The sequence below is a fragment of the Chiloscyllium plagiosum genome, chromosome 34 (assembly GCF_004010195.1).
Source record: "Chiloscyllium plagiosum isolate BGI_BamShark_2017 chromosome 34, ASM401019v2, whole genome shotgun sequence".
Classification (NCBI taxonomy): Eukaryota; Metazoa; Chordata; class Chondrichthyes; order Orectolobiformes; family Hemiscylliidae; genus Chiloscyllium; species Chiloscyllium plagiosum.
The window spans coordinates 29,188,523-29,215,391 of NC_057743.1; the positions used below are offsets into that span (position 1 = coordinate 29,188,523).

General features: G+C 40.4%; 1 protein-coding gene across 3 annotated transcripts in view; it reads right to left on the reverse strand.

Moving 5' to 3' along the window:
• prkcz (protein kinase C, zeta) overlaps window positions 1-26,869 on the reverse strand; it is a 413,579-nt gene that overhangs the window by 344,972 nt on the left and 41,738 nt on the right. For all 3 annotated transcript variants that reach the window (XM_043676028.1, XM_043676026.1, XM_043676025.1), the window contains exons 3-4: window positions 13,626-13,715; window positions 12,030-12,080 (exon numbers count right to left, since the gene is read on the reverse strand). In XM_043676028.1, the coding sequence (XP_043531963.1) occupies window positions 12,030-12,080; window positions 13,626-13,715 (141 nt within the window). The remainder of the gene's footprint in view (window positions 1-12,029; window positions 12,081-13,625; window positions 13,716-26,869) is intronic.

Sequence of the window (26,869 nt, forward strand, 5' to 3'; positions counted from 1 at the left end):
GCTGATACATTTCTCTCCCCATAATCTTTGATCCTTTTACTCATCTAGAACCTATCTGCCTTAAGTCCACTCAATAAATTGTCCTCCACAGTCTTCTGTAGCAATGAGTTTCACAGTGTCACCACTCCCTGGATGAAGAAATTTTGCCTCATCTCAGTTCTAAAGGGTCATCCCTTCACTCTGAGGTGGTGCCCACAGGTCCATATCTCTCCGTGTAGTGGAAAAGATCTTGTCCACATCCATGATCCGTATTCTAAGTTTGAATAGATTGTAGCCTCCTCCCGACAGCCTTCTAAATTCCATAGAGTACATAACCAGAGTGCTTAACTGGTCCTCATATAACAAAGCTGAAATACATACAGCCCCCTCTGTGAAATCAAAAGTTTAACAGTTAAGATCACAGCATTACGAACACAATGATTAACCCTACTCTCTGCTTCCTGTTAGTCAACCAAATACTCTGTCCAGCCAAGTATGTTGCGCCAGATGCCACAAACTCTTATTTTGTGAAGTAACACTTAATGCAGTCACTTTTGGAATGCCTTTTGGAAATTCATGTAAACCACAGTGATAGGTTCCCATTAGTGATAATGTCCACTTAGCTTCTGGCTGCCTCAAAAGAACTGCAATAAATTTGTTAAACACTATTTTCACATGGGGTGCATGGTGGCTCAGAGGTTAGGACTGCTGCCTCACAATGCCAGGGACCTGGGTTCAATCCCAACCTCAGGCGACTGTCTATGTGGAGTTTGCACATTCTCTCAGTGTCTGCGTGGGTTTCCTCCGGGTGCTCCAGTTTCCTCCCACAGTCCAAAGATGTCCAGGTTAGGTGAATTGGACATGCTAAATTGCCCATAGTGTTCAGGGATGTGTAGGTTGGGTGCATTAGGCAGGGGTAAATATAGCATAATGGGGTAGAGGAATGCATCTGGGTGGGTTACTCTTCAGAGGGTCGGTGTGGCCCTGTTGGGCCAAAGGGCCTATTTTCACACTGTAGGGATTCCATATTTAAAAAATTCCCAAAACCACATTGACTCTATCTAATTGTATTATGGCTTTCTAAATGTCTTGCAGTTGCCAGCTACTAATGAATTGGACAACTTCCTTCTGAAAAACGTTAATCTAGCTGGCCTACAGCTTCCTGTATTATGTTTCTCTCATTTCTCAAATACAGCAGTCACAGTGGCCATATCACAACCTATCAGTACATTCCTATAACAGAAAAATTCAGAAAATTAGAAACAATGCATGGCTATTGCTGCAGCTACTACTTTTAATAGGAGAATAGTGGTCAACTGATTAGGGTTCTTTTACGGATCCTTTTTCGTAGCAATTGCAATCATTTTAGGTGTAGCCTTCCTTTTACTTCAGGATTTTGAAATACTGTTGGGGTTTAGTTTAGGCCTTTTCCAGTGAAGACAGATACTAGTTCAATGCTTTCTGCATTTCTTTGTTTCCCACTAAATTCTCAGGCTTACCTTTTAACTGGACCAACACTTACTTCATTTGCTTTATAAATACATGTAGAAACGCTTACTTTAAAAAAAGTTATTTATGGGATAAGGACATCATTGGCTACTCCAGCATCTATTTCCTATCCCCAATTGCTCAATTAAGAGGGCAGTTAAGAATCAACCACATTGCTGTGGATCTGAAGTCATATGTAGACACGACTAGTTAAGGATGGCAGTTTCTTTCCATAAAGAACATAGTGAACCAGATGGGTTTTTCCAACAATGGATTTGTGGCCATTATTCGCCTCTTAATTCCAGACTTTTTTGTTTCAATTGAATTCAAATTCCACCATTTGCCATGGTGGGATTTGAACCTAGGTTCCCAGAACATTACCAGGGTCTCTGGATTAAAAGTCCAGCAATGAAAGTCATCGCCTTCCCCAAAACTGTTTTGACCCTTTTATTTAACTATCTTCCACCGTAATTTATCCCTCGTTATCTTTTGGCATTCTTTATTGGTTTTGATAATCTGTCCAACCTTCTAATCTTCACAATGCAGTATGCTTTCACTTTCAAATTGATATACCCTTAACTTGCTTTGTCAGCCTCAAATGACAAATCCTTCTCAGATTTTCTTTTACAACTTTTTTTCTTCCTTTTTGAATCTGCAAGTAATATAAAACATTCTTACATGTCTGCTACAGGTCCTCAACTTTGAAAGTAATTTATAAATTCATTTTAGCCTACCTTTTAGATTTAAGATAGTCTTTGTACCCTTAAACAGAATGAGACATTTTATCACGCTGTGATCACTATTGCTTAGAAATTCATTTGTTGTATAAAGGTAATTAATTAACCTCATTACACGTTACCAGGTATACAGTAAACTATCCCTGGAAAGTAGAAGAAAACAAAGCTGTCAGAAATTGTCCTGAATAAACTCAACTTTCAGACTACCTGACATGACCATTCATTAAATCTGGGTGCTTAAAATCACTCGTGGTAACTTTCTTGTAAGCCTCCATTATTTCTTCCCATTAGTAGGCTGGGGAATGACTTTCACATGTCATTTTTTACTTTTGCTATTCCTCATAACTATTCAAAAGGATTCATCATCTTAACCTTGTGAATGAGGTCATCTCTCACTGTAATACTACTCTCATCCTCAATTAACAGAGTGCAGCAATGAGTCACTATGAGATCCTTGATTGGAGTGGTTTACCTGGGCCCCTCAGGGAGGCCTGGCTGACAGATATAAACAGATTCAGAGAGTCGCCTCATTTTCAGAACTAGCTCTGACAGGCTCGTCAGAGCCCACTGGACTGTGCACTTGTAAATAAAGGGTGACTTGGTGATGGGGTACCTGCAGATACTTCAGTGGTGATGAGAGAAAACAGTACGCTCCTGAAGAAAATTTGCTTTCAACAGTCATCTTTAAGTTGGCATCATGCGGTGATTTGGGAAGCTTGACTCGTTCAATCCTGCCATCGAAGACTGGGCTGAGTATGTGGAAAGAATGCAATTTTTTCCCCAAGTAAATGACATTGGGGCAAATGAAAAGCAATGAGAAATCCTTCTGACTGCTTACAGACTGGCACAGCATTTTCAATTTCTAGGAGCCTAATGTTCCCTGAGGAACCTGATACTAAAACAGTTCAAGAGTTGACAGGTTTAGTTAAGGAATATTACAACCCCAAAACCTCCTGCAATTCATTTTATTTGGCTGTTCGAGAACCAGGGAATCAGTATTGGGATTTTTGATGAGGTTAAGACGACATGTGATTTTAACCGTAAATGAGATCCTTCTCTTTCCATTTACAAAACCCTCCAAAATTTAATATTTGTACACAGAATGAAACTGCAGCAAGAATACAGCTAAACCTAGTGCAAAAAGCACAATGTGGTCCTTGAAAAAAGTCTGATACAAGTGCATTGATTTCATCAGTGCATTTCACCTTTGAATTGTCAAAGAGTGCGTGTTATTGGTTCCATTCATCTTCACTCGTCGGTTTCATCTGAACAATCTTTTACATTAAATACCTAAATAAGACCATCTAAAAACAGCATAAATCACCAAGCTGCATAATCAATCTTAGCATCAGAAGGCAGAGATAACCACAGTCTGGACCAGAACATTTTGTTGTATCACTCAAGTTAAAAACAAAATCTAATTGTTAACATGCATAACTTAGAACATTCCACTACAATACAACAGAAAATGATTGTTATTTTCTCTTCAAAATGTGCTAGGCATCAACAACAATATTTGTTGGGGTGGGGGGCGGTGTTGAAATGTAGATCTGCAGCACCTTGTATTGTATGCACGTTTCTTATAACAGCTACAATAAAATCAATTTGGATTCTCTATTAATATTGTATAGCCGTAATTGTTATCTGTACTTGGCATTTCAATAGATCATGGTGAAAATTTACTTACCAAATCGTTTGCTCAGATATACCAAGCTTAAAAGCAGTTTCTCTCAAGCATCTTTCAGTTATTAGAAAAATCAACTTGAAATGTTTAAGTTTCTCACCATTGACGCTACACATTTGTAGTTGTAGCAATGTCTTTCATGCAGAGCTCATTGCTTTTACAGAAAGCAATATCTGGCTGCAGATATTATAATTCAAAACAATCAGAATTCCACCATTGAGGTTTATCTCTAAAGTACCATACTGCAGCAATTCCATCACCAGCTCTTTATGCCATAAACATTTACTTTGTGACCTTAATCGGTGATCTGACATTAACAATCTCCTTCATTCATACAATTTTTTTTGTGACCTCTTCAAAAACGTAATCCTTGCCATCACATGCTTTGCTGTACAGTCAGCAATTGTCCTTTTACCTCAACCTTGTCTTTAGGAACCCTTTTCCTTCAGTATGTCAACATTGCTTCCCTGTTTGCAAGTCTTGAAAAAAAATCTTAACTACTTCCAACTGTTAATTTTTTCCATTATATACTTACCCTGCTATTCAACTACCACTATTACTCACCAATTGTGCAGCTTTAAGATAGGTCTGCATGTACAAGTGTGATCTGCACTCAATTTCACAAAAAAAATTCAAAATAGAAGGCATATTTTATTAGTGCCAAGATGCTGGGAGGTGTAAGGAAAGGAAAATGAAAACAGATAAAATACTTACAAGTTTAATAGGTGTTAACAACCCAACCTAATCAAGATATGCATGCTTAGAGAGACCCATTTTGGAAATGAATCCATGAAATCGCATAAGAGGAAACTATGCTATCTTAACACAAATAAAATATTAAGAAGGCCACAGCGGTTTTGATGTGTCTCTATTCTGGTTTTACCACGAGAACAGAATCCTCAAAACACAAGGTACAGTCCAACACTATAGCTCCGTTAAAAAAAAAACAAGTTAAGAATTAAGAAATTAGCTCACATCATTAACAATACTGTTGTTGACAAAAATTAATTAGTTATGAAGCCACACAGTTATAAAGGTATGCAACACAGAAACAGACCCTTCGGTCCAACCAGTCCACAATAAACATAATCCCAAACAAATAAGTCCCACTTTCCTGCTCCTGGCCCATATCCCTCCAAACCTTTGCTATTCATGTACTTATCCAAATGTCTTTTAAACATTATAATTGTACTCGCATCCACCACTTCCTCAATAAGTTTATTTCACACACTAATCACTTCTAAAAAAAATTTGATCCCCATATCTTTTTAAAATCTCTCTCCTCTCACCTTGGAAATGTGCATCCTTGGGAAAGGACACCTACAATCAACCCTATGTATATTCTCATGATTTTGTAAACTTCAGTAAGGTAACTCCTCAACCTCCTACACTCCTGCAAACAAAGTCCCATCCTTTCTTTACAATCCAAACCTTCCATATCCAGCAACATCCTAGTAGATCTCTTTTGAACCATCTCGAGCTTAATAATATCCTTCCTATAACTGGGTGACCAGAACTCGACATAGTATTCCAGAACAGGCCTCACCAATGTCCTGTAAAACCTTAACATGACTTCCCAACTTGTATACTCCGAGGACTGAGCAATGAAGGTAAGCATGCTAAACACTTTTTTAAACCAGCCTATGTGTGATGCAAACATGAAAGAATTATGCACCTGAACCCCAGATCTCTCTGCTCTACAATACTACCCAAGGCCCAAACATTAATTGTACTCATCCTACCTCTGTTTGTTTCAACAACTTGCATTTATCCAGATTGGGCTGAAAAATGGCAGATGGCGTACATTGACTAATTTGATCAAGATCCCTTCGTAATCTTAGAAAACCTTCTTCACTGTCTATTTTGGTGTTATCTACAAATTTACTCACCTTGCCTTCTATAATCGTCAACGAAATCATTTCTATAAATTACAAACAAAAGACAACCCAGAACCAATCCCTGTGAAACAAGATCTAAATACATTTAGAAGTGAGTTGACTTATTAACAATTGCCAGCATGGTTTTGTGCATAGATAGCTGCGCCTCATCAACTTCGTCTAGTGTTTTTGAGGAGGTGACAAAGATGATTGAGGGAAAAGTGGTTGACATTGTCTACATGGACTTCAGTAAAGCTTTTCACAAGGTTCCTCATGGCAGACTGGTACAAAAGGTCAAGTCACATGGTATCAGGGGTGATTGGCAAGATAAATACAGAACTGGCTTACTCATAGGAGACAGAGGATAGTGGTGGAAGGATGTTTTTCAGAATGGAAGGCTGTGACTAGTGGTGTTCCACTGGGATCAGTGCTGGGACCTCTGCTGATTGTGGTAGAGGTTTGGAAATGATTTGGAGGAAAGCGTAGCTGGTCTAATTACTAAGTTTTCAGATGAAACAAAGATTGGCGGATAGTGAGGAGGATTATCAGAGCATACAGACCAGTTGGAGGCATGGGCACAAAAATGGTAGATCAAGTTTAATTCAGACAAATGTGACATGATGCATTTGGAAGGTTAAGAACAGGTGGAAATTATCAAGTGAATAGCAGAACCTTGAGGAATATTAATATGCAGAGGGATCCAGGTGTGCAGGTCCACAGATTAATGAAGGTGGCAGCATAGGTAGATAAATGTAGTAAAAAAGGCTTATGACATGCTTACCTTCATTGGCAGGGACATTGAGAATAAGGATAGACATAAGGACAGCTTTATAGAACTTTAGTTAGGCCACACTTGGAATATTTTTTTTTTTTTTAGATTACATTACAGTGTGGAAACAGGCCCTTCGGCCCAACAAGTCCACACCGACCCGCCGAAGCGAAACCCACCCATACCCATACATTTACCCCTTACCTAACACGACGGGCAATTTAGCATGGCCAATTCACCTGACCCTGCACATCTTTGGACTGTGGGAGGAAACCGGAGCACCCGGAGGAAACCCACGCAGACACGGGGAGAACGTGCAAACTCCACACAGTCAGCCGCCTGAGGCGGGAAGTGAACCCGGGTCTCAGGCGCTGTGAGGCAGCAGTGCTAACCACTGTGCCACCGTGCCGCCCAACTGTATTGTTTACAGTTGTGTCATCACACCACCATAAAGATATAGATACTTTGAAGATGGCATAGAAAAGGTTTACCAGGATGTTGCCTGGTATGGGGGATTTTAGCTAAGAAGGTTGGCTCGACAGGGTTTGTTTTCATTGGAATGCAAGAGGTTGAGGGGTAGAGGTTTAAAAGATTGTGAATGGCATGGAAAGTGTGTAAAGTAGGAGGCTTTTACCTGGGGTGGAGGGGTCAATTACCAGTGGACACAGGGTGGGGTGTGTGTGTGGTTTAAAAGAGATGTGCAAGGCAATGTTTTCACACAAAAGGATGGTGAGTGTCTGAGGAGCTGTCACAGGTGGTACTGGAAGCAGGCACAATAGCAGCATTCGAGAAGCACCTGGATGAACACATGAGTAGGAAAGAATAGAGGGATACGGATCCTGTAAGCGAAACCAGTTTTAGTACTGAAGGGCAAAATATGTCAGCGCAAGCTTGTAGGGCCCAAAGGCCTGTTCCTGTGCTGCACTGCTCTTAGTTCTTAACACTGCTGGTGACAGGCCTCTAGTCTGAAAAACAACCCTCCACCATCAGTCTCTGTCTACTGCCGAACATTGGAATCTATTACAACTCTCAACTTGGTATAAAAATGTCTGATAACATTAAAGTACATAAGATACAAATCATCAATAATTCATAAAGATAAAGATTCTGTTAAAGGTGTAGTTGTTATCTCAGATGTTTCTGCATGCTCAGCTAGATACAAAATTATACCAAAATAATGTTGTGATGTAAAGTGCATGATTTATACTTAATAAAGTTGCACTCATCTTGGACTTTGAAATTTGAACCAATGGTATATGGGTATTATGCATCTGAAGGGGATTTAATGATTAACTTCTAGACAATTCTGTTGTCATTGTTTCTTTTAAAAGGGAAGTCTGAGAGAGTTTGTTTGGAGGTAAATGAGAATTCATTTCTTTTGGGAGAGTTAATGAATTAACTAAGTAAACAACACAATATATTAGCCTTTCAGGAAAAAAGAATTTGGACGTTTTTGGGGGCTTAGGGGAAGCACACATAGCTTGGGAAAAAATGTTTCAGTTTGGCTGTTTGCCTACGTCTTAACTGAAAATGGACCTCGAAAACAGTGATCTTTGAGAAGAGGACGTAGGTTAGGACAGTTATTAAAGGGGTTACCTCAGTGTAGGAAGATTGATTTAAAAATTCAAGAAATAAAATGATAAAGTCTGACTCAGCTACATGATGTATCAAAGTAGTCAGAATCTCACAGCTAGGATTTAAGCCATAATCATGACAAACGAAAGTTGCAATAGAGAAAGGAATTATCTCCAGCATTAGAGTAATGTAATGGATCTTATTGGGACGAATGGGGTTGTATTCTTATCATGTCCTTCAAAATTCAACTTGTGTAACACATGTAAATAGTTGTATATTCATTTCTCTTGTTTTTTCAATTGTTAAACCTGTAAGTGCAGCTTTGCATGCTTGCATTTCAGCGAGACCCTTCGTTAAACCAACAGCCCCCAAAATAAATAAAAGGTATCAGGCCTGATTTCAGTTTGGAATCAGACTTGCCCAGTAATAATATCCAATAGGATCATAATATATTCAAATACAGTGGTATGCAAGATATACTTGAAAACTGCACCAAGTCCAGTTTTTCATCCATCAGTACTACAATACAGCAGATTCTTTCACAATTTTAGATTTGGTTAGTTCCAAAGAGATGCTTTAAAGTTTCACTGGAGTCTTTTTTTTGAGAAAACAAAAAGGATCAAGATGGCTCTATTCTTTATTAGACAGTGACTGCTTGATGGTAGCCTGTGCAAGCAAAGGCAATCACTAATCAGATTCATCAAAATTGTGCTTGAAACAGGGTTTCAAAGAGTTATTTTAATCACTCCCATTAATCTGCACTTGCAAACGAAGTTGGATGACATTATCGAGATGGTGCAAGTGTAATAATCTGCATTTGTAACTCATAGAAAGGCAACATACACAGAGCTTCAAGATAGTTGTAAAAGAAACCACGTTGTGAGGAAAAAAAAAAGAGCAAATCGAAGAACAATGCCACTCTGAGATGGACTGCAGCGGTTCAAGACGACAGCTCACCACCACCTTCTCAAGGGAAACTAGAGATGGGCAACAAATGCTGGCCAGCCAGTAACACCCATATCACACAAATGAATTTAAAAAATGAATTAAGATTTGAAATTTAATATTTCAATGAGTAAGAAGTCAGACTAGATCAACAGGAATCAAGTAATCAGCAAGCAGCACTTTATGTAGACCACCACCTATGGAGGAGACCTTTAGACAATTTAAATTTTACAAAGCAAAATGTTGAGTCTGCCATCAAGGTCAGCACTGGGAGTTATACATGCTGTCATCATTTCCACATGACAAGGGTTTAGGTAGAATGGAGGAACCAATTAAGGCTGAGGAGTGGTGGCATAGCAGTGATGATGCATTAGTGCTAGCTAGCATATGGGATTTAGAATAGATAGAGGAAAAATAGCACAAGGTAACAAGTGGTCTAGTTTAGTCCCAATGTGGCTGGAGAGATTGGCAGAGGCAACAGAACAACAATTTTGACAAGCTCTAAAGGAATAATGTCTGGTCTACTCTTGGAGAATAAAATACATGAGACATTTTTGCTGAAAAGTCAAGTTTGGTTGGCAGAGATGTAGAAGCATTCAAGCATTGACACGATTATCATATCGGATTTAGGCCCAGTTTGGGTTCCACCAGGGCCACTCTGCTCCTGACAGCCTTGGTCCAAACATGGAAAAACAAGCTGAGCCCCAGAGGTGAGGTGATCTTGACAACCCTTGAACATCAAGGCTGCATTTAACTGAATGGGGCATCAACAAGATCTAGCAAAACTGGAATCAGAGAGATTTGGGGAAAATTCTTAGTTGGAAGCATACCTGACACATAGGAAAATAGTTCTGGTGGTTGGTCAATCATCTCAGCTTTAGGCCATCTCTGCATGAGGTCCTCGGACTATTGACATTGACGTAATCGTTTTCAGCTGCTTCAATGACCATTCCTCCACCATAGGTCAGAAGTGGGGATGTTTGCCGATGATTACACAATGTTCAGCACCATTTGCGACTCCTCAGTCACTAAAGCAGTACATGTTCAAATGCAATATGATCTGGACATTATCAAGGCTTGGGCTGACAAATGGCAAGTAACATTTGCGCCAAACGAATGCCAGGCTACGACCATTTCCAATAAGAGACAAATTAACCACCACCCTTCGATATTCAATGCTGTTACCATCACTTAACGTCCCATTATCAACATCCAGGGAATTACCATTGATCAGCAATTCAACTGAACTCACCATATAAATCCAGTGGCTATAACGACAGTCATAGGCTAGGAATACTGCAACAAATAACTCACCTCCTGACTCCCCAAACCCTGTCCACCATCTAAAAGCCATATGTCAGGAACATGATGGATACTCACCATTTACCTGATGAGTGCCGTTCCAACAACATTCAAAAAGCCTTACACAATCCAGGATAAAGCAGCCCACTTGATTGGTACTCCCCCTATCAATGATGCTCAGTAGCAATAGTGCAAACTATCTGCAAAGATGCACTGCAGAATTCAAAGATCCTGAGACTAGGCCTTCCAAACCCACAATCACTTCCATTGACAAGGACAAAGCAAAGCAACAGATACATGGGAACACCACCACTTTCAAGTTCCCCTCAAAGCCACTCACCATCCTGATTTGAAATATATCACCAGCACTTCACTGCAACTGGGTCAAAATCCAATAACTTCCTCCCTAAGGCCACGGTGGATTCACCAACAACGCATGGACTGCAGCAATTCAAGCACACAGCTCACAACCACCTTCAAGAGCAATGGGGTGGGGGCATATATGCTGGCCAGCCAGCATCACCCACATCCCACGATAAAATTATTATGAATTGGGAATTTGAAATCGAGTTTGAGTGCACCCAGGAACAGAACAAGACATGATGATTTGGAAAGGAGAAATGAATTACCCAGCTATATACTGGATAATTAGGAAGATGGCTTTCTCAGAAACTCAAGCATTGCAAACAGTTTAGTCAATGCCTCATTCTGTACAGGAGCCCTATGCGCTGCTCTCAAACAACTTTTATTTTTGTTCACATGAATTAAGTATTCTTTGTGAAAATTTCTTCAAATTAGTGATATCGAGTTATTCACTCAGCATCAGAAGAGCTCTTCAAAGTGCAGCACCATGGTATTTTCTATCTGCAGTGATCAAGTCATGAAATTCCACTAATTAAGTAAGTATCAATGAGATTAAAATTATACCACATTTTAAACTTGGCTCTTGCATGCATTAGAAAGATAACCAAAACCAATAAAACTGAAGAGTTTACCTTTACTGGGAAGAGTTACATTTGATCAGATAGTTTTAAGACAAATTTAAACCAAACTCCCCAAGTTAAAACAAATGGATGATACTCATGATAAACACAGCCCCCCAAATTTCCTTATACATTAGTTCAGCTGTTGGCAGAACAAACACACTGCAGGACAGTTCTAAAACGATTACTGCAGCAGGATAATTCTGACATAAAAGTATTACATTACTTTGATAGAATCACAGAGACATAACCTTTGACCCAAAAAAATGCTTAAAACATACATTAGAATGCAATTTGCAAAAAGGTAATTCTGTAGAGCTCACAGTAGCCTAGTAGTCCATTAATCCAGAGAACAAAGCACAAGTGCCATTATCAGAAAATTTGAATTCTTGAATAAAAGCAACCACAATGTTCTCAGATCTTGTAAAAATTCATTTGATCTATTCATGTCCTGCAAAGAAAGCCTTTACCCAGTCTGGCCTGAGAATTTTATCCAAAACAACATTCGCAACTCTAGACTATCTTCCAGTTGTCTAGCAAGCTATTAAGTTGTACTAAACTGTTCAAGAATATGGTCCACCATTACATTCCTAAGCAAAAGGTGAAAATTCCAGCTGGCCCAACAGCCACTGGGAGAATTAATGTTAAGAGAAAAAAAGTCATTATCCACGAGATATAAATGATACTTACTATTCTCTCCAGGGCAGGGCATTCCTGGCTTTTCTGGAATGCTCGGGAAAACTGGGTAAAATGAGAAGGAGGAAAAGTATTTAAGACAAGCAATCATAAAATCAACCAACTGGTGTTTTTGTAAATGCAAATAAAATTAATCTTTATTTAGTTGAGTTTGCCTAGAATTGGAAACCAGCCCTCACATGAATGGTAAATTAATTTACAATACTTTACACAATCATTACAGGCCGAGGTGAAATCTGGAATACATTAATTTCATAGCTGGACTCAAATTCTGGTGAACCGCTCTGTTCATTGCACACAGCAAGTAAACTCAAATTTATGATTTGATCTGTGTCAGTTCCAATTCCTGCATGCTGTCAACCATATATCATAAAACATTTGAGAAGTGTGGCAAATGCAGTGTTAGGGAGAAGTTATTCAGCTGTCATGGACCTTAAATGAATAAAGGATTTGTATATAACTAAAATACTTCCCAGGAAGAAAAAAATTCCAAATTAAAAATGAAAATGCTGCAGATGTTTTAAGGCAAACCAAAACAAAAATAGATGCACTGAAAACTATCACTTGTACTGGCTTCACCTCGAGCTCTCAGACTGCTAAAACATGTCAGATCTTTTTGACATGTACCAGAGTCTGTCAAACAGGTGGTCCATAGCAGACTGCTGCCCATTGAGGAAGTCTATCTAGGTCATGACTCAGGAGATAAAGGTTTATAGATTTCAAAGATTCTGCAAGGAGCTCTCTTCCAATGAAAGGACATTTCTCTCCCACTTTTACTTCCATTAGGTTCATGAGTGAGAATTGGTGAGGGAGGGAGTGGAATACACAAAATAAGGAGGGAAGGAGTGGAGGTGTGTGTGTGTGGGAAGAATGGAAGGTAGTTAGGTGAGGTGTGGGGGGTAGGGAAGGAGGTGGTGAGGGCATACATGTGTGGGAGAAAGGAGTCAGGTGTACTTTCATGGGAAGGAGGGAAATTATGAAGAGGCCAAAAAAAAGTTTTATTCTCTAGTTCTGCTGCTTGGCACTTCTTACATGGTAGATTTTATTAATTATCACGTTTACAATTTCACTTCCAACTGAGAGAAAAATGGAAACATGAAAATATTGCAGAAGCCTGTTGAAGAACAAAATGAGCATGAACAAAAAAAAAATGCTCTTCCAGGTGCCACAAGACAACATTGCCACCCTTGTACACATCTTCATTCAACCCATGTACTAAGAGGAAATGATACCCTGGGTTAAGATAGTCCTACTGCTGCCACATTGACATCAAAATTAAAATAGGCTGATGGTCTCCTAAATGCTTAAATTGAAAGAGGTTTTAAATTATACCGCAATACTTAGTTGTACTTCGAATATTAAAGGGATAGAATCTAATTGCCCTTCTGTAATTTCCTGCTTCTATCGCCAGAAGCTGTTGGCCTTCTCAACATATCTACCTTGATGTACAACTCTATATTTCTTTATTTAAATTATTGAATACATATGGTGGAAATCTGTGGCCCCCACTCTCATCACAATCTGCCAGAATACACCTTACAATTTTTTTTTCACAAAGATCCCTAATCAGTGTTCTAGAATACTACTAACCATGTAAATTGAGGCCTGATTCTCCATTCTGGTTATACAGACGGAATGCTTCCTCCAGTTCCATATGGGATGAAACTGTGCATGGGTCCCCTACAAACAAGAACAAAATCAAGTTAGTTGGACCCTTGCAAACTGGAAATATAGTAACAGCAATCTGTCAAAGGTTTTCTTCACTGCAGTAACAATCCAGAAAATCAACCACACCTCAATTGCAAAGTTCTCTGTTCAACAGATCTTTCAAACCATCCTGGATTCAGTGTTTAAATGGCTTTTACAGCTCCAAGAGCAGTAATTTGACAAGCTCCTTAAAAGAGGAGCCTTGGTTAGTCAAAGAAGCAAGCCTTTATTTAATTCACGGAAGTGACTGACTCACCACAGTTATGGCTCAGACGATCCTGTTTGAACTGCATGCACTTAATTGGAGTAGAACATACATTTAAACAATTCAGGTAATGCACTTCACACATACATTTACTTTGGGAACATTCCAGTGAGAAACAAAATAAAGCATTTACAAAATCAAGAACGATTATGCTTTTTGCTTATCACTATTCCAATGTATGACTGGATATCGATAACATAGCCAATGATGCTGCTAATCATATTTTATTTATCAGAAATGCCATTAGTCACTGCTGGATAATCAAATCATTCCAAAACTGAGATACTTCCATCTCAGACAAGAATTCTGATCCATTTCAACAAACGTCAGTCTCAGTCATCCAATTACACAAATTAATAAAATCCATAGTCTGCATTTTAGTTATATGTCTACTTTTTCTCTTATTCTCGAGTTGATCAACTCCATAGTGAACCAGCACAAACATAGACACTACATCCTTTTTACAGTCTGGAAATCCCTAATTTTACCTGATCTCTGAATCGAAGCGGATTCAAGCAGAGTTGATATTTGGATGAAAGACTGCCTCGAATGTCAGGTGCAGCAAAACCCTATTTTTTGACCTGAAGTGTCAAGTCCCACCTGTTCCAGATGTATGCAATAGTATCTCTGAACAGGTTGATCAGCAAACATTCAGATACTACTCCCAACTCCTGCCCAAAAATCAGCTGCCTTCTCTGGAATCTGGTACAACTTACATGTGCGTAAACATTGCAATGTCCCAAAATCTAGCATCAAAAACAACACACCTGCATCATTTACAAAACCCTAGCAGTAGGAGAAAATACCTGTATTATTATGAGCTGATGAGGATTCTATTTCCCATGATGTGACATCTCCAAGTGGTGGGAAAAAAAACAAAAAATAGGATCTCAATATGTTTAAACATACTGGATGTGAACAAGAAAGGAGAGTTAAAGTTTGTGTGTTTTCCTATCTGTTTTTACTTAATTTTCAACATTTCCACCCCAATCACAATTTTCTATTACATGTATCTTCTGTAGCAAAAGATAAACTGTACTGACCTACTTTGTTTTATTGTCAACTTCGCAAAGTTGAAGATGGAATCTAACTAATTGCCACTCTATTATATTTGTATTCACCAATCTAACCAATGGCAGACATAACTTGAGAAATCCATAACCTACTCTTCAATATCACAACAAGCCACTGCAGTCCTTCTGATATCACTTGCGTGAAATAGTGTCACAAGTTTTTACAACTTAGTCTAGAAAACCTGGAAGGTTCAGAAAGTAAAATCACTTCAGAAAGTGCTGTAAAGTGAATCTCCAAGTACTTTAAAAAGTTTAATATTTTAGCTAGAAATCTTGATCAGAATTGCCAGACGGGAAGAGGATTCTATTTGTAGGAATGACTAAAACAAGTTACAAAGCAAATTATTCAACAACATCGATATGGTGAAAGCTTTTACAATGGTGTAAGCTAACATTATTGTTATATTTTCAAATGAAAGCAAGATATGCAAAATGATGCATTATACAAATTTATAACATTTGCAAATTTATTTTCTAAATGTAGCCATGCTCAGTGAAACGTTTTGCACGTTGTCTCAAACATAACATGGTCATTTCAGTATAGAACTTAACGAAGGAACACAGAATTTAAGTAGTGACTCTTAGAAGGTAAGATTTTTGACAAACTTTGCCCAAACTAAAGCCAGAATAGAAGCTTTCTAGAGAAGTTTTCCAGAATTGGAACCCGATTAAACGTCGAAGGAGGTTTGGATGAATGGTTACTAAATTAGATTTTATTGAAAACAAATGCTAAGATTCTGGCAAATTTAGAAATACTGAGGATAATATTGCGGAAAAGTACAAAATGGAATTTATTAAGTTGTACACAAGCTATAGGGAGAAGCTGAATTAGCTGGCGTTGTTTTCCCTGGAGCGTCGGAGACCAAGCGATGACCTTATAGAGGTTTATAAAATCATGAGGGGAATGGAGAGAATAAAAAGACAAAGTCTTTTCATTGGGGTGGGGGAGTCCAGAACAAGAAGACACAAGTTTAGGGTGAGAGTGGAAAGATTTAGAAGGGACCTAAGGGGCAACGTTTTCACACAGACAGTGGTGCTTGTCTCGAATGAGCTGACAAAGGACGTGTTGGAGGCTGGTACAATTACAACATTTAAAAGGCATCTGAATAGGAGGGTTTCGAAGGATATGGGCCAAGTACTGGCAAATGGAATTAGATTAATTTGGGATATCTGGGTGGCGTGGACAAGTTGGACCTAAGGATCTGTTTCCATGCTGTCCATCTCTGCAACTGACCATTTGGAAATTCCCAATCTGCACTGGCATTTAAATAATTGACCTGAGCCATGATATGAAGTTCAGACAGACTTCTAATTTTAATAGGAGTTAAGTTTGCAGATTATTATAAACTACCAGAACAAATATCAGAAGCACCAAAAAAATTCCTGAGAAAGCATTCCTTCCCAGAAATTCTCATAGCACAAAGGGGAAAAAAAAATCAGAAGAATGGCAGAAAATTGAGAACACAATGTTTACAAATTGGCAAGACCAAGTAGTTACAGGTCTCTCTCAGCGTGAAAAGAGCTGTAACTAACAGAAATGTTATTAATAATTTTGAAAAGTAAGTAAAGAGAATTTGGGATTTAGCATAAGTAAATGAGCTCCAGGAAGATACTGCGAAAACAATCGACATTTCAGGTACAATTCAAAGTATCATTGCATAATGAACTGTCCCAAACGTTATAATAAAGTACGCAAAACCAAGCATGAAATTGAGGATTTGAATGAAGATAATGGATATGCAGACCAATGAGAGGGCAATGTACAATCACAAGATGTTTCAGGCAGGTGAAAGTGAGTACTGCAAATGCTGGAGATTAGAGTCAAGAATGTGGTGCTGGAAAAACACAACAGGTCAGGCAGCATCCGAAGGGCAGGATATTCAACGTTTCGGGTAAAAGTTCTTCAGCAGGAATGAGGGAATAGCGATGGAGGTGGCCCTGGACCTCCATGTCCTTGGGAGAGGAAGTTGAAGTGTTCGGCCACGGGGCGGTGGGGTTGATTGGTGCAGGTGTCCCGGAGATGTTCTCTAAAAAGCGCTAAGTAGGCATCCCGTCGCCCCAATATACAGGAGACCGCATCAGGAGCAATGAATACAGTAGATGACGTGTGGAAGTGCAGGTGAAACTTTGATGGATGTGGAAGGCTCCTTTGGGGCCTTGGATGGAGCTGAGGGGGGAGGTGTGGGCGCAGGTTTTGTAATTCCTGCGGTGGCAGGGGTAGGTGTCAGAAAGGGAGGGTGGGGGCTGATCAGGGGAATGGACCTGACAAGGTAGTCGCGTAGAGAACAGTCTTGATGGAAAGCAGATAGGAGTGGAGGGGGAAATATATCTCTGGTGGTGGGGTCAGTTTGTAGATGGCAGAAATGGCAGAGGATGATGTGATGGATATGAGGTTAGTGGCGTGAAAGGTGAGGACCAGAGGTTCTGTCATTGTTGCGGTTGGAGGGGTGGGGTTCGAGGGCAGAGGTGCGGGAAGTGGATGAGATGCGCTGGAGGGCATGGGAGTGGAAATTGCAGTCTTTAAAGAAGGAGGACATCTGATGTGTTCTGTGGTGGAACTGGTCCTCCTGGGAGCAAATGCGGTGAAGAGGGAGGAATTGGGAAGAAGGGATAGTATATTTGCAGGAGGCAGGGTGGGAGGTGTAATCCAGGTAGCTGTGGGAGTCGGTGGGTTTGTAGAAAATGTCACTGTTGAGTCAGTCAATTTGATGGAGATGGAGAGGTTCAGGAAGGGGAGGGAGGTGTCAGAGATGGTCCAGGTGAATTTAAAGGCAGGGTGAAATGTATTGGTGATGTTGATGAACTGTTCAACCTCCTCATGGGAGACTGTTCCACCTAACTGACAAAGAGACGGGCATAGCTGGGGCCCATGGCTACCTCTTTTGTCTGGAGGAAGTGGGAGGATTCAAAGGAGAAATTGTTGAGGGCGAGGACCAGTTCAGCCAAACGAATAAGATTTGAGTGGAAGGGTACTGGTGGGGACGTCGGGACCCTGGTCATGGCAGATGGAGGTGCATAGACACTGGATGTCAGTGGTGAAGAGGAGAGGTTGGGGGCCAGGGAAACGCAAGTCTTAGAGGAGATGGAGGCCTGAACATATGTGGGGAGTTCCCTGACAAGCAGGAATAGGACAGTATTGAGGTAGGTGGAGATGAATTCGTTGGGGCAGGAGCAGGCTGAAACAATCGGTCCCCCCAAATGATGAGATTGAAAGCTGGGGGGGGGGTGGATTCCTTGAGGAGACGAGGTTGTGTATAGTCTGGGAGATGATGGTTTGGTGATGAGAGGTGAGGTCGTGGTTGAGGGGGCAGTAGGAGGAGATGTCTTCAAGTTGGCGCCTGGCTTCAGGGGTGTAGAGGTCAGTGCGCCAAACTATCACAGCAACACAGCAGGAGCTATGAACCTGCATTCCAAGGTCTCTTTGTTCAGCAACACTCCCTAGGACCTTTACCATTAAGTGTATAAGTCCTGCTAAGTTTTACTTTTCCAAAACGCAGCACCTCGCATTTATCGGAATAAAACTCCATCTGCCACTTCTCAGTGCGGGGTTCCTAAACTGAGGTTGGAAACTGTGGGTGGGAGGTCCCCTGAGGTGATAAGGTTGCGTACGGTCTGGGAAATGATAGTTTGGTGATGGGAGGTGAGATCATGGTTGAGGAGGCAGTAGGGCGGAGAGGGCAGACACTCCATCCTCTTACCATCACAACGCTCAGCCCTCCAATCCCCCTGCTCCAACCCCAACCTCAAGGGGGGGATACAGTGCTAAGTTTGGCACACTGACCCGTATACCACTGAAGCCAGGCACCAACTTGAAGACACCTCCTCCTACCAACCGCAACAATGACAGAACCTCCCAGTCCTCACCTTCAATCCCACCAACCTCCATATACATCGCATCATCCTCCGCCATTTCTGCCATCGACAAATGGACCCGACTACCAGAGATACATTTCCCTCATCACCCCTACCCTTTTTCTATCAAGACCGTTCTCTCCGCGACTACCTTGTCAGGTCAACGCCTCCCAACAACCCACCCTCCCTTCCTGACATCTACCCCTGCCACCACAGGAATTGCAAAACCGGCATCCACACCTCTTCCCTCACCTCTGTCCAAGGCCTCAAAGGAGCTTTCCACATGCATCAAATTTTCACCTGCACTTCCACACATCATTTACTGTATCCGTTGCTCCTGATGTGGTCTCTACCCTGGGGAAACAGGACGCCTACTTGCACAGCGCTTCAGAGAACATCGCCGGGACACCTTCAACTCCACCGCCCCATGGCCAAACACTTCAACTTCCCCTCCCACTTTGCTGAGGACATGCAGGTCCTGGGCCTCCTCCACCATCACTCCATTACCATGCGACACCTGGAGGAAGAACACCTCATTTTCCAGCTCGGGACCCTTCAACCCCAGGGCATCAATGTGGATTTCACCAGTTTCCTCATTTCCCCTCCCCCTACCATACCCCAGTTCCAACCTTGTAGCTCAGCACCATCCTCATAACCTGTCCCATGTGTCCATCTTACTTCCCACCTATCTGCACCACCCTCCCCTTCAACTTATCATCTTTACCCTCACCTCCATCCACCAACTGCACTCTCAGCTACCTTCCCCTCAGCCCCACCCCCTCCCATTTCTCTCTCCACCCCATAGGCTCCCAGCCTCATTCCTGATGAAGGACTTTTGTCCAAAACATCGATTTTCCTGCTCCTTGGATGCTGCCTGACCTGTTGTGCTTTTCCAACATCTGACACAAGATGTTTCAGCCCAGTGATGAAGACACGGAATACAAAGTCTTTTAATTGTGCAGCATTGGATAGTGACTGCCAATCTACTGCATGTGGAATAGACTGGTTAAAATGGAACCCAGAACGAGTGTAAAACAAAATCAGGACAAAAGTCAAGAACTTGAGACCTTCATGAGTTTGAGATTTAGGGATATTAACACGAAGATCTTTGAAAATAGCAGTCATTTCTTGAAAAATAGCCGAATCACTCGCTATTAGTATAGATGCAGCTGTCAGTGAAATACCCTTGTTATCATCTGTGCAAAAAACACAGATAAAACAGTAAATGGAAAATGAAAAGGCCATTGTGAATTTACAAATTACATGTATCTGGAAAGGCAAGGACTGATTAGGGATAGTCAGCATGGCTTTGTGATTGGGAAATCATGTCTCACAAACTTGACTGCGATTATTGAAGAAGTAACAAAGAGGATTGGTGAGAGCAGAGCGGTGGACATAATCTATATGGACTTCAGTAAGGTGCTCAACAAGGTTCCTCATGGGAGACTGGTTACCAAGGTTAGATCTCATGGAAAACAGGGAGAACTAGCCACTTGGATACAGAACTGGCTCTAAAAGGTAGAAGACGGAGGGTGGTGGTGGAGGGTTGCTTTTCATCAATACACAACAGATGGCTTCATTTTCAAAAACCTTAAGTTTTATGCTGTGAGTACATTATAACAGACATTACATTGACTCTAAGCATACAAACATTTAGTATTACAATCCATTTCAGTCATCATTTTTTCTCCACCAACAAACACCTCTGTCTTTCTTCAAAGCACCGACAATTATATTCTTGTCCTGTCACGTCTATAATTTTCAAATTGAGTGGCTGCTTCCATCTATACAGTCTGGTATTTTTATGCTTAAACGTCTTCAAAAACTTTTAAGATGTTAAGATCGGTGTGTACAATTGTCTCAGATACATGACTGGTGATATAAATGTTGAAATGTTTTGCAATGCCCATACCAAACTCATGGTCGACTTGTCAATTATGGATTATGTCTGTTCATGAACATTCAATTTTCTGGAAAAATACCTAATAGGTCTTTCTATCTTCTTGCAAGAGTACAGCACTGACACCCACATCACTCTTCTATAGCTACCTTAAACGGCTAGGTGTAATTAGGTGTGGCCAACACTGGAGCAGCAGATAACGCAGCTTTCAGAAAGGCAAATACATTTTGACATTACTGCATCCACTGAAATTTTCCACACTACTTCAAGTCAGGCACTGGAGCAACCACACTTAAAATTCTGTAGTGAACTGCTGATAAAAACCACTCAGTCCCAGGAATCATGATACTTCCTGCTTTGTCAATGGTATGTGAAACTCCCCAATAACCTTTGTTTTCATATCCATTAGGGGTAATTTGTCCATGTCCAATCATATGGCCCAGGAACGTGACTTGGGCTTTTGCGAACTCACTGTTAACCAGGTTTATTGTTGAGCCTGCCTCACGAAGTTAACTAATGCTCTAAATGTTCCTTCCACGTGTGACTAAAAGCCACTAGACTGTTGAGGTATACCACACAACTGGATATTCCCAAAATAACTTTATTAGTTAGTCTTTGAATGTGGCTGGTGCGTTTTGCATACCAAATGGCATGACGTTAAACTGGTACAGTGCATTCAGTATCACGAAAGCCAAAATTTCCTTTGTTCTTTTGGATAAAGGCACCTGCAAGTATCCTTTGACTAAGTCCAACTTGGAAATAAAGGTTGCCTGTCCAACCTTCTCAACCATTTTCCAAATGAAGAATATTAATCAGATTTTTTTTAAAACTGCATTGGCTTGGGATAGTCCACATGTAATCATTGGGTACCATCTGATTGTGGTACCATTACTGCGGGTAAGCTCCATTCACTGCAACTCACTTTGATTATGTTGTCTTTGAGCAGTCATTTGATCTCTTTGTGAATCTGTGCCAACTTTAGAGGGTTAAGTCTATATGGATGTTATTTAATTGGAACAGCTTTTCCTAAATTTACATTAATATAATCAGATTACTATTTTCCACTTTATTCCCACATATCTCCCTATATGATTGTAGTTACTCTGTCAGGTCATTTTGATTTTCATCTGGAAGGCAATCCAATATTTATCCTAATTTTTGAAAACTTCTTCATTGTCAAATTTAATTTGAGGAATGTCCAATTCAAAATCATCTGAACTTGGTTCTTCACTCTATTGTAACCAGTAACACATTCTTCTTTTCCTTTCTTTCCTTGTTAAATACCTTTTGAATATATTCATATGACACACCGATTGCTTTCTGTCTGGTGTTCTTATCAAATAATTCACCTCATTCAATTAGATATAAGCCATGAAACCTTGCCTTTCAAAGGTTTACCTATCATTGATAGTAAAACTAACACCATCTCCTGCGGCAAAACTGTCAATTTCCGATTTCAGTCTGCTTCCTGCTTCATATTCTGCTGTTTGCTTTCAATGTTGTCTAACCAACTCACCTGCTCTAGTTAATCTTTCCTTAAAATTTGGAACATAGTCCAAATATGTGGTCTCTGAACTCTAACTTCGAACTCTCTCCTTAATAAATTTCAGTGGTCCTCTCACCTCATGCCCAAAAACTAATTCAAATGAAATTGATTCATTAGTTGTCGCCCTAATTGCAAAAACTTCTAATGTTATTGCTTTATCCCAATCCTCTGGATAGTTTTGACTATAAGCCCTCAACATAGTCTATAAAGTTTGATGCCACTGATCTCATGCTCCCTGCGATTCTGGATGGTATGCAGGAGATTTGATTTGTTTTATTCCTGAGCTGTCCATAACATCCTTTAATAATTTTCATGTAAAACATGACCCTTAGGATGTATCTATGTGGGTAGTCGATAACTCAAAAAATATAAGCAACTCTTCCAAAATCCTTTTAGCCATGATATTGCATAATGGAATCGCCTTTGGAAATCTTGTAGACACATCCATTATGGTCCACAAATACTGACTTTTACTTTTTGTTTGAGGTAAGGGTCCTACGCAATCAACTAAGACTCTTGGAAAAGGTTCCTTAAATGTGGGAGTAGGTATTGAGGCTGCTGGTTTCATCACTGCCTGAGGTTTTTCAATTACCTGACACATACCACAAGTCTGGTGTCTGGCAAAAAGCAACCACATGCTTAGGTATTCCAAGCGAATAAAAATGTTTCTACATTTTGGCGTGACTTTTCATTAGTTTTCAAAAGACATCCTGCTGGTTGTTCACATGCTACATGCACAACCTCCTTTCTGTAATCTACCAGTAATGCGACGGTGAACTTCTGCCTATTTCTCATCCGCCTGAATACATGATGGCCTCCATTTCCTCATGAAGATGTCATTTTTAAGATAACATTCTTGGATACAAGGTTAAAAATCACAACACCAGGTTATAGTCCAACAGGTTTAAATGGAAGCACTAGCTTTCAACCACTTGATGAAGGAGCAGCGCTCCGAAAGCTAGTGCTTCCAATTAAACCTATTGGACTACATCCTGGTGTTGAGATTTTTAACTTTGTACACCCCAGTTCAACACAGGCATCTCCAAATCATGACTTCTAGGATACATTCAATCTTCTTCTGTATATGCTTTTTGATACTACTACAGTTTTTCAGCTTTCTGCTATAATTCAGTTAATTTCTCTGAACTAAAAATATCCACTTTATCCTCCACTTGTTCTTGTTTTTCTCTCAACCATATGATCATAGTTTCTGATAATTGAACTTCAACTTCCTTATCTTTACTCCTTGGTTTTTCCTCCTGATACAACCTGTGGCTTTGTGACCTTGTTACCACAGTCAGGTAAAATTCCAGAAGATGCTTCCTGTAACATCTCAGTTGCCTGATTTTTCACTGGGTTTTAAACCACAGAAGACATCATTCCCATCTGTGTGATCCAGCAATATCAATACAAAGGATAGACTAAGTTCTGAAATGAGATTTTCTCTACTACTATTATCACAACTTTGCACCGGACACTCCAACCTCCATTTATGTAATCGAACACTGCCCTTCTCACCACGAAACCCACATATTGCCATCTTTTCTGGTCATACTCCTTGTGAATTACATAGCTCATCTCTTGCCAAAAGTCTGGGACATTCGGCCTCGGACCTTCGGGTGGCCATCCTCCAAGGCAGACTTCGGGACAGGCAACAACACAAAGTGCCAAACAGAGGCTGATAGCCAAGTTCAGTACCCATGGGCGTGATCTCAACTGGGACCTTGGGTTCACGTCACACTACAGGTGACTCCACTGCACTACACACGCGCGCACACACACAGAGACACAGGTTGATGGGGTAAATTTGTACTTGCAGGATTACATTTTGTTTTGCTCAAAAACTGCATAAATCCATGTAAAGTTCTGTAAATGCCACTTTAGGAATACGATCAAATACAAATCAAACATTGGGACACAGACAGACTTTCACTTCACACCTTCAATGCATTGTCTGAGCTGAGATGATACCTATTGTTAAAAGCAATCTCGAGAATATAACTTTTAACATGTTCTGGGATTTACATATGAAGGTACCAAAACTAACATGATCACTCAAAGATGAAAGACTCAAGCTAAATTTGTTTAATATTACATTCCAATGACACTATAATCTTGTTGCTATAAATTCTGTCGTATGATTCTGCTCCACAACCACCTGAAGAAGCAGCACTTCTAAAGCCCGTCTAAATCTTTTGGACTGGTGTTGTGATTTTTAACTCTCTGGCTAAAGATTGACTTACTGCCATATCCCTCAAAATCTTAATTTCTTTACCTACTCCTCCTGACCTAAGTAAGTAAACCTTACTGTGGGAAAAGATCTGCCACCCTGCCGACCCATAGTAAGCCCACACAGAACACAGGAAAGCAAACTTTGCCAAACTATACCAGAAACAGCCAGAATGCCTCAGCAATGCCCAAACAGGCTGACAAGTGAAACCAGACACCACTCACAGACAAGGGATTACACTTACCAAAACACACTAACAATACCCGGTCAACACAGCTGTCCCAAAGTCCCAAGGGCAGTCTCATAATACAGCAATACCAAAGCCACACATGAACAGGCCAGGCACCCCCAAGGACCTCGCTCCCAGGACAGGTACAATGGTAGCACCGGTTTCAAAAGAGAGATTCTCACCTACCTGCAAAGAGAACTGAAATCTCCCGATCCCATCAAGAACTCATTGTCAATACAATGTAACATACTGACAGTATCAATCAGGACATTCTTCCAATAACTCTTTTTCAATTATCATCATTAACTGAATTACTTAATTTACAAATACATTGTATCTTTCTCCATTTTAATTAACCTTATTGCACAAGATTCTGATAAACCAGCTCCATCCTCAACTCGAGGAACAGAACCCTTGATCTACCTGAACAGACTGTCAGTTCTATGTCAGCCTAGTCAATTTCTCGTCAGCGATATCACTTGTGATAAACAGCTTGTCAATTTCACCCGATCTGGCTTGTGTGGTCTCTACCTTATTGGGCTAATTTCGCCGACATTTACCCTCACAAGTAAATTCTTTAAAGAGATCTAGAATATTTTTCTCAATTAACCCCTGACCAGGTTGCACATGGTTTGCAGCTTTTTAGCTTACACTGGTTTCCTTTACCACATAATCAAAACTCACTGGCTTGTTCTTCCACATCCACCTTCTTGGTGCTTTTTCTAAAATCACCAACACTTCATATGGCCCACTTTATTACAGCACATTTGAGCTCTTTTACTTCTCTTTCCACCTCAGATTTCCTTTTTATCCTCTGGTAAGGCTTTACTATCTTCAATGAGATCTTCTATTCCCTTACCAGCAGAGGATTTCTCTTTTCCCAATTTCTAACCCTCAGATTGAAATCAGTGCTGGAAGCGAAACTTGACTTTATGAAACAACACATAACCATCTGCCATTTCTGATGCTAATCTTGTCGTCTTAACTGTCTGCCTTCTATAAGTTCTCACCACTACGGTATGTGGATGGTTCAACAAGGGAGGGGGCAGACTGTACCTAGTACTGGGAAACGAGCCCAGCTGATGGTCAAAGTTTCAGTGGGGGAGCATTTTGGTAATAGGGACCATAATTCCAAACATTTTTTGAGTACTTATGGACACAGACAAGAGTGGACTTTGAAAAGGCCAACTATAACCAAATTAGGCATGAAATGGAGAATATGGATTGGGAACGGGTGTTTGAGGGTAACTTCACATCTAACACAAATTCACAACATACACGAGCAGAATTAGGCTATTTGGCCCATCGAGTCTGCTCTGCCATTTGATCATAGACAGGCAAGAAGCTGGAAGAACACAGCAGGCCAACCTTGAAGGGTTACACCTAAAATGTCAACTTCACCTCCTGATGCTGCCTGGCCTGCTGTGTTCTTCCAGCCTCCTGTCTGTCTATTTTGGATTCTAGCAACTGCAGTTTTTATCATCTCTGATCATGGTTGATATGCTCCACGCCCCCATTTTCTTGCCTTTTCTACATATCCCCTCAATCCATTACCAATTAAAAAATCTGTCTAACTCCTCCTTAAATTTACACATTTTCCCAGCATCCACCGCACTTTGGGGTAGCCAATTCAGATTCACAATCCTTTGGGAGAAGTAGTTTTTCTTCAACTCTGTTTTAAATTGCTACCCCTTATCCTAAGACTATGACCTCGTGTGCTAGAATGCCCCACAAGAGGAAACATCCACTCCATGTCTGTGTTATTAATACCTTTTAACATTTTGAATACCTCAATTTGATCTCCCATCATCCTTTTAAATTCCAATGAGCATAGGCTTAAACTATTCAACCTCTCTGCAAACAACAACTTCATAACTCTGGGATCAATCGAGTGAACCTCCTCTCAATTGCCTCCAATGCCACGACATATTTCCTCAAATAAGGGGACCAGAACTGTGCACAACACTCAAGGTGCGGTTTCACCAATATCTTGGAGAGTTTCAACAATACTTCCTTATCCTTATATTCTGTT